The 18941-nt window shown below is 39.7% G+C and overlaps 1 protein-coding gene across 2 annotated transcripts in view; it reads left to right on the top strand.

The window, feature by feature from the left end:
• tfcp2 (transcription factor CP2) overlaps nt 1-18941 on the top strand; it is a 115705-nt gene that overhangs the window by 78430 nt on the left and 18334 nt on the right. For both annotated transcript variants that reach the window (XM_059956103.1, XM_059956104.1), the window contains 2 exons: nt 7438-7528; nt 11035-11144. In XM_059956103.1, the coding sequence (XP_059812086.1) occupies nt 7438-7528; nt 11035-11144 (201 nt within the window). The remainder of the gene's footprint in view (nt 1-7437; nt 7529-11034; nt 11145-18941) is intronic.

The following is an 18941-nucleotide window of genomic DNA, read 5'->3' as shown; positions in this document are numbered from 1 at the left end:
ATAAATGAAGAGAGGAAAGGAATTTCAGCTTTGGTGTTCAGTGGATGTTAATTGGTTTCGATTCTGAGATAGTAATCCAGAAAGGAGGCAGTGCTAGCAGCACAGTATCTTTGGAGAACAGAGGGAGTAAGAGGAATGTTTAGCACAGCACTGACTAACAGAATTCATAGTTAAACAACAGAGAAATACCCTTTGGCCTACCAACTCTACAACAGCCATCAAACATCCATTTATTTACGCTAAAGTCTGAGATGGTGAGATGGCTTAAAGTAAGCTTCTAATAAGTTTCTTTCTCTTTTTCTCTTTCTCCCCTCTCTTTCCTCTCTCTCCTTTCTTTCTCACTCCTTCCTCTCTCACCTTTCTCCCTCCCTCTTCCTCTCTCTCACCCTCTTTCACTCACTCTCCCTCTTTCACTCTCACTACCACCTATTTCACTCTCACTCTCCCTCTTTCACTCTCTCTCACCCTCTCTCTCCCTTTCACTCTTTCTCCCCTCTTTCACTCTCTATCCCCCTCTTCTCTCTTCCTCTCTCTCTCTCTCTCTCACCCTCTCTCTGTCTCTCTCCCCTTTCTCCCCTCTCCCCCCTCCCCTCTCTCTCTTTCTCCCTCTCTCTCTCTCTCTTCCTCTTTCTCTCTTTCTGTCTCTCCCTGTTTCCCTAAATGTGACCTAAAATGTAATCAGATCTTCACATAGGTCCTAAAACTAGATAAAGAGAACCTAATTAAATAACACAAAAACATTATACTTCTTCACTTATTTATTGAGAAAAATGATCCAATGTTACATATAATTTTCTGGAAAAGTATGGGAACCTCTGGGGTAATGTTTTCTACAGAAGCTATATGGATTCAGGTATCCAATCAGTGAGATGAGATTGGAGGTGTGGGTTGTAGATGTGACCTGTCCTATAAAAAAAAGGACACAAAGTCAGGTTACTGACAGAGCTTGCTCTTCTTAAGAAAGATCTGTTTATGTGCACCATGCCTCTATCAAACAACTTTCAGAGAACCTTTGGAGAAGAATTGTAGAGATGCATCAAGTTGAAAAAGGCTACATAAAGACTTGAGTGTTCATCAGTCTACTGTAAGAGAAATTGTCTACAAATGGAGAAAACTCAGTACTGTTGCTACTCTCCTTTTGAGTGGACATCTTGCAAAGATCACACCAAGAGCACAACGTGCATTGCCGAAGGAGGTGAACAAAAACTCAAGGGTGACAGCAAAAGACCTGCAGAAATCTCTAGAACCTGCTCATGTGTCCACTATAAGAAAAATGACTGAATAAGAATGGTGATCATGGAAGGACACCACAGAGGAGCTAACTGCTCTCCAAAATAAACATTGCTGCACAAGTCAAGTTTGCAAAAGACCACCTGGATGTTCTACAATGCTTCTGGGACAATGTTCTGTGGACAGATGAGATAAAAGTTGAACTTTTTGGCAGAAATGCACATTGCTATGTTTGAAGGGAAAAGAGCACTGCACACCAACACCAAAACCTCATCCCAACTGTGGAGCATAGTGGAAGGAGCATTATGGCTTGGGGCTGCTTTGCTGCCTCAGGGCCTGGACAGCTTGCAATCATTAAGGGAACAATGAATTCAAAATTGTATAATGACATTTTACAGTAGAATGACAGGGTAGCTATCTGGTCTGTCACCTGAAGCTCAGTAGAAGTTGGATAATGCAACAAGACAATGATCCAAAAGAAAAGAGTAAATCCACAACAGGATGTGTTCTGGAGTGGCTGAGTCTAAGTCCTGACCTTAATCCGATAGAAGTGTTGTGGAAGGACCTGAAGCCCACCAACATCCCAGAGTTGAAGCAGTTTTGTAAGGAGGAATGGCCTAAAATTCCTCCAAGCCATTGTTACTGGAAATGTTTGGTTGAAGTTATTGCTGTACAATGGCATCACACCAAGTACTGAAAGCAAAGTTCAACATACTTTTTCCAAGAAATGCGTGTAATATTGGATCATTTTTCTCAATAAGTAAATGAACAAGTGTAATGTTTTTGTGTTATTTATTTAATTAGGTTCTCTTTATCGAGTTTTAGGACTTGCATGAAGATCTGATCACATTTTAGGTCATTTTTACGCAGAAATAGAGAAAATTCTACAGAGTTCACAAACTTACTAGCACCACTGTAAATCTAAGGTGCAGGACACAGGTAACTGAGTGACTGTCAGGAGAGGGAAAGAGATAGGCAGCCCGTGCAGGGTACTCATTTGGCTATTCCCTTCAATAAGAAGTATGTTATTTTGGATACTGTTTGAGTGGGAGGACCTCACAGACAAAAGCCACAGTACTCAGGTCTCTGGCACTGATTCTGTCTTTCTGACTCAAGGGAAGGTGGGGAGAAGAGGTGAGCGGTAGTGATACGGAATTAATTGGTTAGGTAAACAGATGGAGGAGACTCTGTGGATGAGAACAAGATTCATGGATGGTATATTGCCTCCCAGGTGCCTTATATTCTCTCAGGTCAGTATATCCGTGCATACATTTCAGGGCAATATATCCAAGTGGTTACCAGGAAAGTAGATGAAGGAAAGGCAGTGGATGTTGTTTATATAGACTTTAGTAAGACCTTTGACAAAGTTCCACATGGGTGGCTGGTCCAGAATGTTCAGTCGCTTGGCATTCAGGATGAAATACTAAATTAGATGCAACATTGGCTTAGCAGAGAACCCAGAGAGTGGTAGTAAATGGTTGTCACTCTGACTGGAGACCTGTGACCAGTGGAGTGCCACCAGGGTCGGTGCTGGGTCTGTTGTTGTTTGTCATCTATATTAGTGATTTGGATGGTAATGTGGTAAACTGGTTCAGGAAATTTGCAAATGACATCAAAATTGGGGGCATAGTGGACAGCAAGGAAGGCTCTCAAAGTTTGCAGTGGGATCTGGACCAGCTGGAAAACTGGACTGAAAAATGGCAAGATGGAATTTAATAAAGACAGGTGTGAGCTGTTGCAATTTGAGAGGACAATCCAGGGTAGGCCTTACACAGTGAGTGATAGGGCACTGAGGACTGTGGTAGAACAAAGAGATCTGGGAATTCAGGTACATAATCGTTGAAAGTGGCGTCACAGGTAGATAGAGTCGTAAAGAAAGCTTTTGGCACATTGACCTTCATAAAGAATATTGAACACAGGAGTTAGGATGTTATGTTGAAGTTCTATATGATGTTGGTGAAGCCAATTTTGAAGTATTGTCTGCAATTTTAGCCACCTGCCTACAACAAGATTGAAAGAACACTGTGGCTTGAAGAGCTGAGCTATAGGGCTAAGACTTTATTCTCTGCAGCCCAGGAGAATGAGGGGAGATTGATAGAGGTATACAAAATTGTGAGGGGTATGGATAGGGTAAATGTCAGCAAGCTTTTTCCACTGAGATTGGATGAATATTAGAATTTACTGGTCACAGAGTAAGGGTGAAAGGTGAAATATTTAAAGGGAACCTGAGGGAGAACTTCACGTAGAGGATGCTGAGAGAGTGGAACAAGCTGCCAGCAGAAGTGATGGATGCGCATTTGATTGTAACATTTAAGAGCAGTTTGATAAGTACGTAGCTGGAGTATGGATAAGTACATATGGAGGGCTATGGTTCAGGTGCAGCTCGGTGGGACTAGGATGAATATCAGTTCAGCATGAACTAAATGGGCTGCAGTGCTTGTTTCTGTGCTGTTGTACACTATGACTAATGGATAGCTGTATGTGTTGAAAGAAGATTTGTTTTGGAGAACTAGCTAAAGCACTGTGGTGATATCTTCTCTTAAATGTGGCAAAAACGCAAAATATTAAAGTTGAAATATGCATAGTTTTTTTCATGGAGTGGAGAGAGAAGACCATAATACTCAAAAGACCAAAAAAAAAGTTAGTTTGGATCTTGAATACTGTGTACAGTTTTGGTAATTTTATTATAATAAATCATCTGAAAGTGCAGAATAATGTACACAAATAATACTAGAACTGCATATACACCAAAATGAAAATGGAAGATGCTAGAAAAACTTGAGTCAAACAACATTTATGCAAGGGAAAACATCAGATTGATGGTAAGTTATGAGTGTAAACTCCGCTTCTCTCTCCGTCTATGCGACCTGACCTCCTTGGATAATTATCTGTTTCTATTTCACATTTCCAGCATCTGCTGTGTTTTGCTTCTGATTACGATATTTTTCTTGAAAGGAAAGCTTGAGCAAGCTGAAGCTCTTTTCGCTATAATCAGAAGGCTAAAGTTTGGCATGATAGAGGTCTTTGAAATAGAGAAGGTACTTTCCAAGGTAGACATAGGGAAAGATATTACCACATGGTTGGAATCCCAACTTAAATGCCAACTTAATAGAAGGTACTGGATTTTGTTAGCTAGAAATTCAAGGGGAATGGACTTAATGAACAGCTATTTCAAAATTACGGTTAATGGCCACTAGGAGCCTGTTGTATTCTATGAGTCTAGAAGAAACTTATTCAGAGTGGTTAGAACATGTGTTCCCAACCTTTTTTTATACTATGGACCAATACCATTAAGCAAAGGGCCTGTTGGACCCCAGGTTGGGAACCCCTGGGTTAGAATGTGGAATTATCTCATGAAATATCAGGTGAAAAGCATAATGAAGTTGGAGGGAAGGTAAGATAGCCTAATTCTTTTTTTCCCATATATGTCTATTTGATAGGGCTTGATGAGATGACTTGGTGAAGCATAAACAGCAACATAGGCCTGTTGAGTCAATGGCTTATGTGTGTTGTACATTATGTAAGTTTTATTATGTTCACAAAAAACTGTACAGAGTTCAGTAGCAACAATATACTCCAAAATTATTTAGTCACCAGTCAGTCCAGTCTGTTTATCTGGCTTTGTTATAACTTGACTGAATCTGGAGGTTGTGGATTTGGACCTGTTACCAACTTCAGCATTTAACCTTGGTTTGGTGCAGGCTGTCACCAGATTATGAACATCCTGTAGGGGAATGTGCTCCCATAATATTATTAAATTCTAAAGTGTGATGTGTATACATATCTTTATTCCTACACAAATGGCAGAACTTGTTTCCTCTCTCTCTCTTCACTTTTAATAATTATTCTTTCTTATCTATCTTGTGTGCTTTTGATGACATTCATACATGGAGGTATGGTTACTGTATTGAGTGATTTTTGTCTTTTCATACTTAAGCACAAAGTCAATTTATGGGTACCTGCAAGAACAGAATCCATTTGTTACTTGAGCATGGCCTATTCTCTAATGTAGTGCCAGTGGATGTTACATTGTATGGAAGTCCTTTTGCAGAGAGATGTTAAAATGAGGCACCTATGCAGATGGATGGGGAAGCTGCTATTGTAGCATTAAAAGGGCAGGAAACAGTTGGTTGTTCTGGCCACAACTCCTTCACTAACCAACCATGTATTAAACCTATTTTCTCAATCATTTTTGTTTTATGGCACCTTACTGTGCGCAAATTTGCTGGTGTATTTGCTTACAAATAGTGACTGCTCAACATAAGTTCCATTTCTTTCCTTCTTGGTTAGAAAATTTTGAAGATGTGTTGCCAAGGATCATCAGGCAAGATATTCAGAGAATTTGGCAATGAATGTTCATAAATAATGTCTGAGTGATCTTTTTATACTTAAAAAAAAAGTACTTGTGCATTTTGTCCAATTACTTTTGGTCAGTTTGACCATTCTGTCTTGAGCAAATTATAGATTCAACTCCCAGTTTATGGACATGAGCACATAATCTAGCTTGATAATTCAGTGGTTTATTAAAGTGATGAAGTACATTGCCATGAGTTGGGTTTCATTGCAGTGTGTGCTTCTGGCTATTAAGTGGGATGGGGATGTGGTTTTGTCATTTTGTTGCAATATGAAGTGATCATAAGCAGTACAATGTTAAGTGAGACTTTGTCTTCCAGCTTGGGCGAGAAAATCTTATGGCACTTTTCATGAGGGGTTTCTCCTAGTGTCCTGAATATCTGTCAACTGGGCATCACAGGAGGGAGAAAAGTGATTATCAGATTCTTCGCCTGACTTTTGGATCTTAGATGTGCGCAAATTGTCTGTCAGATTTGTTATATACATTATTTAATGCACTTCAAGAGAGCTCTATTATTTTTAAAATACTTTTAAGCTGCAGACATGTTCATGCGCTATTAATTAATGCAAGCTCATTTACTCCATGTCCTGGATCTAACATTTCTAAGGTTTCCAGTATTATGAAACCTCAGGTGAACTAATGATAATTGAGCCACCACTTGAATTTATGTTTGTTATGCACTGTATTTTGGAATGAGTGCTACTGAACTAAATTAGGCAGCTTGGATCACTTTGATTTCATTTGTCGCATTGTCCAAGTGAGACTTGAAACTTTTAAGACTGACTTGAGCACAGACAATTTGTCTTGGTTCATTTTTTTGCTAAGTGTTGCATTTTTAGAAATGCAGTCTTTTGGATGAAATGCTAGAACAAGGCTCGGTCTGTCTGTTTAGATGGATGTAAAGTATATAGTGATGCTGCTGGGAAAATGGGGAACAGTTGTTACAACCAATATTCTTGCTTCAACCAGCACAATCAAAATCTGTTTTGTCATTCTTCTATATCATTTGCTGTGTGATTGTTGTGTGCAAATTGGTGGCTATATATGACTTCATAGCACTGATGCCCTTATTCTTTGTATCAATCCTCCCTCAGTTACAAAGTCTAATTCAGTCTGCTTTCAACAGAAAAAAATTTTCAAATTGTAGCAGTGTAATCAGTTAAAACACTGGATAATGTACTTTGACACTTCTGTTTCCTTAATATTGTGTTTAATCCCAAGAAGAATGTTCCCAATTCCCTGTATTTCCATAATCAGGTCTTATTTTTTTCCCTCCAGGAGGTTACATGACTGTGTTGTGTAGGGATGTTTGGAGGGACAGTAGTGGGGTTTATTTGATTTGGTTGTTTGATTTTTGTGGTAGAATACGTAATTTAGTAGAATAATAGTTTCAACCTCATAACCCATAGGAAGAGGAAGAAGCAAGCAATACATTGCACCTAATAAATCTATGTCATGTCTTCCTATATCTTTCTTAGTTAATAGACATACTGCCTTTTCAACTAATCTCTTTACATGTTTGAAGAGGAAATTAATAAAATATGTTCAGAGCAAGGGAATTACCAAATTGGTAATAAAGTATCTTCAGACTTCAGGATTTTTGAGTAGAATTCTTCGATTTAGATGAAAATGTTATTCTTTAATATATAATAAAACAAAAGATCCTGAAAGTATGAAATAGGTAACAAATCTAATCTTGAAAACGCTAGCTCATGAGATGGCCAAGCATGATAATTCAGTATTTTGATTTTAATCACTCCACTCCATTAAAACTATGACTGGAGTTGCTTAGGAATTCTTTGCAAATTTTTGCTGCACTGCTGGTTTTGAGGTTCTGTTGCTTGTATCCACAGGTGGAGATCTGTTAAAGCTGACTAGAGATGACGTTATTCAGATCTGTGGCCCTGCTGATGGAATTCGACTCTTTAATGCTCTGAAAGGAAGGTAGGTAATTCATTGTACCTTGCAGTTCACCTATAAATTTTAGGTATTTAAATATTAGGTGAATGTCTATTTTGAAACAACTTTCACAATCTTTAGCAAGAGGAGGAAGCGAGGAATACACTGCATCTAAGAAATGTACCTGTTGCCTATTTGTACCTGTATGTGGCTTTGGCCTAAACTACATTTCCCTTTTTTTTAGTTGTGGCAACGCAGTCACTACAATCGCAATAACAAAATCAGGTTGGGGAATATCATGGGACAGGTTGAGCACAAAATTCCTTTGTTTTTCAGGTGGTGAGGGCACTTTTACCCGAAATTTTTCAACCTACATGTGTAATGCATAGTCAAGCAGAGAATATCATTTCAGGCCCTGAATTCTTGAGATTGGCTTGGAGCAATGAGATTCTCACTTGGCTTCAATGGCTAAATCACGACATTAATTTGTGTTTTAAGTATAAATTCCGAAGATACTTATCAACTCCAAGATGCCTTTTGTCCATAGATGCAGCTTTAGAAGGGAGAATATGCTGCAAATTTAATTTTAATACAAGTTAAATACTTATTTTTTAATGTCCCAAATGTGAAGTTAGTATTTTGGATGTACCTTTGATAAATAGTTAAACTCAATACACTTTCAGAGCTGATTGATCTATGTATGTGTTATTCAAATGTTGTGTTCACTTGGAAATTAGTGCAATAAGTTTCAATTAGCCTTTGTCTTGACAGGCACAGGGAGAGACTGCATTAGCCAAGTCCAAATCTGTTCCATAATTGTTTCTTAGATTTTGTAAACAGGAAGGTTTAGTTCCAACCACATCAAAAATTGTATTTTTTTGCAACAGCAGAAAATGACTCCATACCCAATTTCTTGAGACAGTTGAAATTGTGAGCAATAGTTTGGCTATAAAACCATATGACTGCTTGTGGATCAACTATCCTATCTATCCTTTGTGATAAATTAGAAATAAACCCCAAGAAACAGGATTGTAGTGAATGTTAATTCGTGTACTAGAGAGATCAAGGTTAGATGATGCACATCACCTCTTAATCAGGCTGAACTACATTGTATTCTGTTTAAGTTGTTATTTTAAATTATCTTTAACTTGTGTGTCAAATATTTCTCTATTGTTAAAACCATTGTACCTTGATGTTTAGTTGAGGCCTTTCAAAGCAGGAAATAGTCTCCAAATTTAGTTAGTAAAAGTATACTTTGTGCATAAAACAGACTTTGTCATTGGAATGATTGATCCCTTTTGTACCTTCTGAGATAATTGGCTAATACCAGATCACTCTCATGTTTCTTTATATATTGGAAATAAAATTGCAGTTGATTTGATAGGTGTTAATGCTTCAGTTGCTCTAGTATTATTGAACTCTTAGGGTTGTAAATTTTCTTACTGCTCCCAAGTAGACTCTGAATTATGAAGTGTGTTCATTCCAGAGCTCCCTTGATTGCAGTTGTGGTTTACCACTTTGATGCTATACCCAAATTACTTTATGGCAATGATTTATTTTTAAAGAATAATGAAGCATTGTTTAGAAATAACACAATGTACCGGAGCCATCTCTTGTTTGTTTTATAGAGAAAGGAATCCAAGTTGTAAATAAACCAGTACGAATGCTGGTTTACATTATAAAGGACAAATTTGAAAAGAGAACGAGAACTTAGGTTTCTATAACGTATATGCTGTATAATTCTAAGTGTTTTGAATCTTTGTATTCATCGAACTACACCTACTATTCTGTGTACTAATGCAATAGTCAGTTGGTCTGCAGCAAGAAGCCACAATATCTTTTGGATAGTGACTGGTAATGTGTTTTGTGGTGATTAAGGAAAAATTGTAGCAGGAACACAGTCCATTTCATTTGACTGATGTGGCTTCTTTTGAATGGCTCGTAATCACAAAAGGATTGAGGTATGAGTAAAGGTCAGAGGAATTGAGACTGTTAAGCCTTAAAATGAGGGGTCTTACTTCAGATTCAGATTCAGTTTATTGTCATTTATAAACCACAAATGCAATGCAGTTAAAAAATGAGACAACGTTCCTCCAGAATGATATCACAAAAACGCATGACGAAACAGACTACACCAGAAAATCCACATAATGTTTGGCAATCCCCAATCCAGAGTCCGGAGAGACTGCTGCATATAAAACCCTGAGATTCGTTTTCCTGTGGGCATAATCAGCAAATCTATAGAATAGTAACTATTAACTGGATCAGTGAAGGATTAACTAGAGTGCAGAAGACAGCAAACTGAAAATACAAATATAAATAAATAGCAATAAATAATGAGGACATGAAATAACAGGATAAAGAGTCCTTAAAGTGAGGTCATTGGTTGTGGGATCATCTCAATGGATGGGCAAGTGAGTGTAGTTATCGCCTTTTGTTCAAGAGCCTGATGGCTATGGGGTAGTAATTGTTTTTGAACCTGGTGGTGCGAGTCCTGAGGCTCTTGTACCTTCTACCTGATGGCAGCAGTGAGAAAAGAACATTGGCCTGGGTGGGGAAGATCTCTGATGGTAGATGCTGCTTTCCTCCCACAGCGTTTCATGTAAGTGTGTTCAATGTTGAGCTAGATCCACTTCCTTGTGTAGGATTTTCCATTCAGAAGCATTGATGTTTCCATACCAGGCTGTGACACAGCCAGTCAATACACTCTCCACTACATATCTGTAGAAGTTTGTGATGTCATGCTGAATCTCCACAGACTCCTAAAGAAGTAGAGTCACTGTTGTGCTTTCGTTGCCATTGTATTTATGTGCTGGGTCCAGGACTAAGTGGAGCAGAGGTGATCGATGACCTCCCCTCACAATCATCCTCAGAAGTCGATGGTATGATCAGAATTCATCAACACTTCTGCAGTTCATTGTATCCACAGCCTACACAGCTTCACCAGAGCCCTGTGGGCTGGCCTTTCCCGTTTTCACCTCTCACAATGGGAACGTAGTGTTGGACTTTGAGAGGCAAAATGAGGGGTCTGGGGAGACCTTTCAGAAGTGTACACATACTAAATTACCCAGCAGAGGTTAACCTGCTTCAGAATAAACTAAGGTGGCAGAGAAAAAAACTTGCAACACCTATCTCGTTGGTCATTCCCAAGGGCTTTACTTTGGAAGTGTAGCCCCTTCAACTTTGTATACCACATTGCATACATTAATTCATAAATAATTTACCTTTTTAAGCTGCTGTTTCTCCTACTTCACTATCCACTAATCCCTCTGGAATTAATTTTAATTGTTTTTTAAGACTAGATTTTTTTGTGAGAGGCCAAGATGGAGTTAAGTTGCAGATTAGACATGAGTTCATGGGAAGGTTGAATAAGCTCAGCATGCAGAATGGCTTTCTCATTTATTTCATTTGGATTTAAATATGTTGATACATTTGAGAATCTACATGCTCAAATGAATTAGTTTCTGATTTTTTTCACTGTAAACCCTTTTTTGTTTCTGTTTAATTTGTTATACTGGAATATAATTTGTATTTCTTCCCTCTCCATTTAGGATGGTTAGACCAAGGCTAACCATTTACGTTTGTCAGGAATCGCATCAAGTCCAAGAGCAACAGCATCAGAAGCAGGAAAATGGTGATACTGTGAACAGTTCTTTCTATGGTAAATACCTTGAAGTTATCCTGTACACCTGAAATCGATGTCACTTGCTGCACTTAATATAAACTTATTCTGCAAGTTATCTATAAATGAGAAAATTAATCCCTCCATTCTTCCTTTCAAGCCACACTCTCCCAAACCAACCAAACATAATGGTTATTGGTACTCAAAAAGGCAGATTTAAAGAGTTGACTGTACAGCTGCCAAATACAAGTTCTTTGATTTTTTTTATAAACTTAACTGCTTATCCTTGTGTAGGTGACAAATTGGAAAAGGGGGAATTCTCTGCCACTTTTTGCCTTACTCCCTCAATTGAGACTCGTTTCTGACCTCCAGAATGATCCACCACACAGCTCTTAATTCAGAATTCTGCTTTGAAGCTTTAGAACTAGAGCATGTTGTGTTTGCTACTATGGTACTTGACTAATCTTGAATTTAGAATGTCACTAACTTGCCACATCTATTCTTACCCTGCTCCCTATTATGTGTAGGAATTATCTAACGTTTGCAAGCCGAGGTGAGTTGGTCAGACTTCCTAGTATGAGTAGAAAATGCTAATTCAGCAATGGAAGGGGCTAAAGTTGGGCAATAGAAGGAACAGCCAGTGATATAATCTGGACCGATTGCTAACAATTTCCTACCCCTGCCTTGAGATGGAAGTGACCTGTTGTTGGACAGCAAGTGTTATGGAACACCCACATGTCACAAACACAGTTGAAGTTCCATTTTTAAAGCAAACTGCTGGAAGAACTCAGTGGATCAGGTCACATCTATAAAAGGAAATAGATAATCACCTGGAACTTCACCTATGCCTAAGGAAGATGTAAAAATGTTTGTCAAGGCCCCCAGAAATCTCCTTTTCTGCCTCTCAAAGCAGCATGTTAAACATTTCTTGTGTCCTGTGTGGAGTCTCACAAATGAGTCGTGGCAGGAATGTTGGAAAAATTGACCATTGGAGAATCTGAAGATTTGAAAGGAGTTTGGGCAACTGGGAGTTGTGTTCTTAGAATGTTTGATAGGTGACTGAGTTTATTTTGAAGTTGCTGAGACCAGAGTAATGGAGACTGGATGACTGTTGCACAATTTTGAATCATCAGTCCTTTCTTTTACACAAGTGGTTCCCAAACTTTTTTGGGTTTGAGCCCCCTTGGCTTCCAGACCAGATCCCCAGCATCCCCTCTCCCTTTACCACCATTACATAAAATCTATAAAGAACTTTCATTTACGATGAACAGTGAAAGAAAATGGGAGCTGTAAATTCAAAGCAGTGACAAATAATTGTAAAAATTATTCAGATCTATTTAACGCTACAAATAAAATTACTTCTTTATTTAATTACAGTTAAAAACAATTTTCAGCAACAATTTTAGAGCATACATTAGTAGTCCAACTATTCATTACTTTATTGTTTGTTCACGTTTCAATGAGATGGATGGGCTTGGTGCGGTGATATCAACTTCTCAACATCAGGCTGAATGTCACTCAGAAGAGTCCTAGATCTCCATGTTTAGTAATCTACAGTGTCTTGGTTGCTTTGAAAGAAGTTGGGCAACTGCACTGAAACTGTGGACCACTAAATACTGTATGATGTTGTAAAGGCAATAAAGAAAATCTTGACCATTTTCCACAATGTAGATTGTGTTCAGAAATGTTTTTCTGCAATCAAAAGTCTTGATATAATTTTTTTTAACCTTGGCTTCAGCTCAAAGCGTTTTGTAGCAAGATCAGTTCTTCCTCCATCCTTCCTGTTAATTTCTCATTACAAGTGCTCAGGAATAGATCGATTATCCAATCTGGAATTTAAATCAAGAGAAAATCCTAAAGTTTCTCTGACAAGTTTTTATGCTGCTCACCCAGGTGGGTACAGTTTACTTGATGATCATCATCTGGTAGTCTTTCTAACTCTTCCAACTCAGAGAGACTCGGAAATTATAAAAGGTCACGACGGCCAATGTTGCACTTAAATAGCGTTAACTTGGACAGGAACGTGGAGACGACTGATTTGACCTTGATAAGATTCACATCATTTCCTTGCAATTGACGATTTCATTAAACTTTTTAAATAATTGTGACAAATAAGCAATATTGGGAACTACTGCCTTACACCAGCAAATTAATATCTAAACAAATGGCATGCTCATTGCATCGTCATAGCAATTTACCTTCATTGACAATATTACCCTGACCACAACAGCAAAATCCTTCCAGTTTGTTAAAGCCACACCAACCTCTGATGTGTTAATGTCATCAGACTCCTTTCACAAGTGGTGGCAATCAAACCCAATCAAATTTACTGTCTCTGCTCTCCATCTTCACAATCACAAGACACGTATCTTTCCCATTATCACTTTCTGTGGAGAACAGGTACATTATCCCCTGACTGCCTGCTTATCTTGGAGTGACTTTTGATTACTCCCCTAAGCAACAGTCATCAACTCCTTCAGTTTTCCTCAAAAACAAAGGCTCCAGTGATTGTTGTCCATAGTTTCACCAGTATAACCTGACTGGCTATAGTTCCATAATTTTTCTCAAGGATTGAATATTATAGCCTTGTCTGGATCCCTCAAAACTTGCTGATAAACAACTACCGTCCGTCTTAAGGCTAATCTCTGGAATTTTAAACTCAACCATTTCAGTGGTACCAGTCCTTTCAAATGTCACACCTTCTTCCATTGGAAGTTTGGAGCAATGTAAAGAACAAGCTACCTCAAGATCTCCATGATCTCTCTTTTTAGATACAAAGCCAGCACTTGCGACTCCATAAATGTGAGGAATATTGGAGGATAGCTTGGGCAAAAAAAGCAAACACCTTGTATCAGAAGAGTAATATTTTAAGTAAATAGGAGCCAAAATTAATAAGTGATGCTGTTAAGATGTCAGTTGCAGAGAATAAACAAGGGCTCAATGATTCAAAATGTAAGTCGCTTGTTCAAAAAAGGTAGTGGGGATAGTCCAGGTAATTATAGACCAATGAGCCTTACGTCTGGTGGGAAAGCTGTTGGAAAAGATTCTTAGAGATAGAATCAATGGGTATTTAGAAAATCATGGTCTGATCAGGACAGTCAGCATGGCTTTGTGAAGGGCAGATCATGTCTAACGAGCCTGATAGAGCTCTTTGAGGAGGTGACCAGATGGGGGTAGTGCAGTGGATGTGATCTATATGGATTTTATTAAGGCATTTGACAAGGTACCACACAGTAGGCTTATTCAGAAAGTCGGAAGGCATGGGATCCAGGGAAGTTTGGCCAGGTGGAATTGGCTTGCCTGCAGAAAGCAGAGGGTCATGGTGGAGGGAGTACATTCAGATTGGAGGGTTGTGACTAGTGGTGTCCCACAAGGATCGTTTCTGGGACCTCTACTTTTCGTGATTTTTATTAACGACTTGGATGTGGGGGTAGAAGGGTGGGTTGGCAAATTTGACTACACAAAGGTTGGTGGTGTTGTGGATAGGGTTGAGGATTGTTGAAGATTGCAGAGAGACATTGATAGGATGCAGAAGTGGGCTGAGAAGTGGCAGATGGAGTTCAACCCGGAGAAGTGTGAGGTGGTACACTTTGGAAGGACAAACTCCAAGGCAGAGTATAAAGTAAATGGCAGAATACTTGGGAGTGTGTAGGAGCAGAGGGATCTGGGGGTACATGTTCACAGATCCCTGAAAGTTGCCTCACAGGTAGATAGGGTAGTTAAGAAAGCTTATGGAGTGTTAGCTTTCATAAGTTGAAGGATAGAGTTTAAGAGACGCGATGTAATGATGCAGCTTTTTAAAACTCTGGTTAGGCCACACTTGGAGTACTGTGTCCAGTTCTGGTCGCCTCACTATAGGAAGGATGTGGAAGCATTGGAAAGGGTACAGAGGAGATTTACCAGGATCCTGCCTGGTTTAGAGAGTATGCTTTATGATCAGAGATTAAGGGAGCTAGGGTTTTACTCTCTGGAGAGAAGGAGGATGAGAGGAGACATGATGGAGGTATATGAGATATTAAGAGGAATAGATGGAGTGGACAGCCAGCGCCTCTTCCCCAGGGTACCACTGTTCAATACAAAAGGACATGGCTTTAAGATAAGGGGAGGAAAGTTCAAGGGGGATATTAGAGGAAGGTTTGGTGAGAAAGGTTGGTGCGTGGAATGCACTGCCTGAGTCACTGGTGAAGGCAGATACACTAGTGAAATTTAAGAGACTACGACAGGTATATGGAGGAATTTAAGGTGGAGGGTTATATGGGGGGCAGGGTTTAAGGGTCGGCACAACATTGTGGGCCGAATGGCCTAAACTGTGCTGTATTGTTCTTTGTTCTTTGAAACTTGCTGAAATTCTTGGTTGTCTTCCACTGAGAAGTCGTCTTGACATTATTCACTAGGTGTCACTAACAAGGCCAGTGTGTATTAGTCATACCTAATTGGCCTTGAGCCACCTTGAACTGACAACAATAACCTTAATTTTGTTAAGATCATGAGACCATAAGATATAGAGCAGAAGTAGGCCATTCGGCCCATCGAGTCTGCTCCGCCATTCAATCATGAGCTGCTCCAATTCTTCAAGTCATCCCCACTCCCCTACCTTCTCCTGACACCCTTTGATGCCCTGGCTAATCAAGAACCTATCTATCTCTGCCTTAAATGCACCCCATGACTTGGCCTCCACAGCCATTCGTGGCAACAAATTCCACAGATTTATCACACTCTGCCTAAAGTAATTTCTCCGTATCTCTGTTCTAAGTGGACGTCCTTCAATCCTGAAGTCGTGCACTCTTGTCCTAGACTCCTCTACCATGGGAAATAAGTTTGCCATATCTAATCTGTTCAGGCCTTTTAACATTCGGAATGTTTCAATGAGATCCCCCCTCATTCTCCTGAACTCCAGGGAATACAGCCCAAGAGCTGCCAGATGTTTCTCATATGGTAACCCTTTCATTCCTGGAATCATTCTTGTGAATCTTCTCTGAACCCTCTCCAATGTCAGTATATCCTTTCTAAAATAAGGAGCCCAAAACTGCACACAGTACTGCAAGTGTGGTCTCACGAGTGCCTTATCGAGCCTCAACATCACATCTCTGCTCTTATGTTCTCCACCTCTAGAAATGAATGCCAACATTGCATTCATCTTCTGCACCACTGACTCAACCTGGAGGTTAACCTTTAGGGTATCCTCCACGAGGACTCCCAAGTCCCTTCGCATCTCTTCATTTTGAATTCTCCCCCCTTCTAAATAATAGTCTGCCTGTTTATTTCTTCCATCAAAGTGCACGATCATACACTTTGCAACATTGCCACTTCTTTGCCCGTTCCCCTAAACTATCTAAGTCTCTCTGCAGGCTCTCTGTTTCCTCAACACTACCCGCTCCTCCACCTATCTTTGTATCAAATTTAGCCACAAATCCATTAATCCCATAGTCTAAATCATTGATATACATCGTAAAAAGCAATGGTCCCAACACCGACCCCTGTGGAACTCCACTGGTAACTGGCAGCCAGCCAGAATAGGATCCCTTTATTCCCACTTTCTGTTTTCTGCCAATCAGCCAATGCTCCACCCCTGCTAGTAACTTCCCTGTAATTCCATGGGCTCTTGCTAATCAGCAACATGTGTGGCACCTTGTCAAAGGCCTTCTGAAAATCCAAATACACCACATCTACTGCATCTCCTTTATCTACCCTGCTTGTAATTACCTCAAAAAGTTGCAGTAGGTTAGTCAGGCAGGATTTTCCTTTCAGGAAACCACGCTGGCTTTGGCCTATCTTGTCATGTACCTCCAGGTACTCTGTAATTTTATCCCTAACAATCAATTCCAGCAACTTCCCAACAACTGATGACAGCTCTATAGTTTCCTTTCTCCTGCCTCCCTCCCTCCTTAAATAGCGAAGTAACATTTGCAATTTTCCAGTCATCCAGTACGATGCCAGAATCTATTAATTCTTGAAAGATCATTGTTAATGCTTCCACAATCTCTCCAGGTACTTCCTTCAGAACCCAAGGGTGCATTCCATCAGGTCCAGGAGATTTGTCCGCTCTCATGTCATTAAGCTTCCTGAGCACTTTCTCAGTCATAATTTTCACTGCATGTACTTCACTTCCCTGACACACTTGAATGTCCGGTAGACTGCAGATGGCTTCCACTGTGAAGATTGATGCAAAATACGCATTCAGTTCCTCTGACATCTCAGCATCTCTCATTACAATATCTCCAGTGTCATTTTCTATTTTCCTAAATCTACCCTTTTACCCTTTATATACTTAAAAAAGCTTTTAGTATCTTCTTTGATATTAGTCGTCAGCTTTCTTTCATAATTCATCTTTTCCTTCCTAATGACCATTTTAGTTTTCTTCTGCAAGTTTTTAAAAGCTTCCCAATCCTCTATCTTCTCACTAGCTTTGGCTTCCTTGTATGCCCTTGCTTTTGCTTTTACTTTGGCTCTGATTTCACTTGTCAGCCACGGTAGTGTCCTTCTTCCATTCGAAAATTTCTTCTTATTTGGAATATATCTGTCTTGCACTTCCCTCAATTTTCGCAAAAATTCCAGCCATTGCTGTTCTGCTGTCCTTCCTGCTAGTGTTCCTTTCCAGTCAACTTTGACCAGTTCCCCTCTCATGCCATTGTAATTTCCTTCGAAATTTTGAAACATTGAAATTTTGTTTCTCCTTCTCAAATTTCAAAGTGAACTTGATCATATTGTGATCACTGTTCCCTAAGGGTTCCTTAACTTCAAGCTCTCTTATCACCTCTGGTTCATTGCACAACACCCAATCCAGGACAACCGATCCCCTAGTGGGCTCAACAACCAGCTGTTCTAAAAAGCCATCCCTTAGACATTTTAGAAATTCTCTCTCTTGGGGTCCAGGACTGGTCTGGTTTTCCCAATCCACTTCCATGTTAAAATCCCTAATGATTATCATGACATTGCCCTTCTGACACGCCTTTTCTATCTCCTGCTGTAATTTGTAATCCACATCCCAGCTGCTGTTTGGAGGCCTGTATACAACTGCCATTAGGGTCCTTTTACCCTTGTCATTTCTTAAATCAACCCATAGAGACTCTACACCTTCCGAACCTGTCATCCCTTTCTAATGATTTAATATTTTTTTCTTATACACAGGGCCACACCACCCCCTCTGCCTACTAACCTATCTTTCTGATACACCATATATCCTTGGATGTTCAGCTCCCAATGGCAGCCATCCTTTAGCCAAGTTTCAGAGATGGCCACAATGTCATGCTTGCCAATCTGTAGCTGAATTTCAAGATCGTCCATTTTATTTCTCATGCTATATGCATTCAAATATAACACTTTCAGTCCAGTATTTGTTGCTTTCTGTTTTAATTGCACCACACTTCTTTTGCCCTGTAAATCAACCCACCAACTGTGATTATGACTCATCTCCTGCCTGCCCTTTCTATCATCTCTGTGGCACGCTCTCTTTGATTTATTTCTGTTTTCCCCCTTCCTCAGCCCTATCATTATGGTTCCCATCCCCTACCAAATTGGTTTAAACCCTCCCTAGCAGCTCTATTAAACCTGTCTGTTAGTATATTGGACCCCTTTTTGTACAGGTCATGCCTCCTCCAGAAGAGGCCCCAATGATCCAGGAACCTGAAGCACTATCCCCTACACCAGTCTCTCAGCCACACATTAATACGCCTGTTTATGCTATTCTTGCGCTCGTTATCATGTAGCGCAGGCAGCAATCCTGAGATTACTACCCTGGAGGTCCTTCCTACCCAACTCCCTGAATTCTCTCTTCAGGATCTCCTCCCTTTTTCTACCTATATCAACGTGTACCAAGACTTCTGGCTGTTCACCTTC

The sequence above is a fragment of the Hypanus sabinus genome, chromosome X1, assembly GCF_030144855.1.
Source record: "Hypanus sabinus isolate sHypSab1 chromosome X1, sHypSab1.hap1, whole genome shotgun sequence".
NCBI classification, from domain to species: Eukaryota; Metazoa; Chordata; class Chondrichthyes; order Myliobatiformes; family Dasyatidae; genus Hypanus; species Hypanus sabinus.
This window is presented reverse-complemented; position numbering and strand designations above follow the sequence as displayed.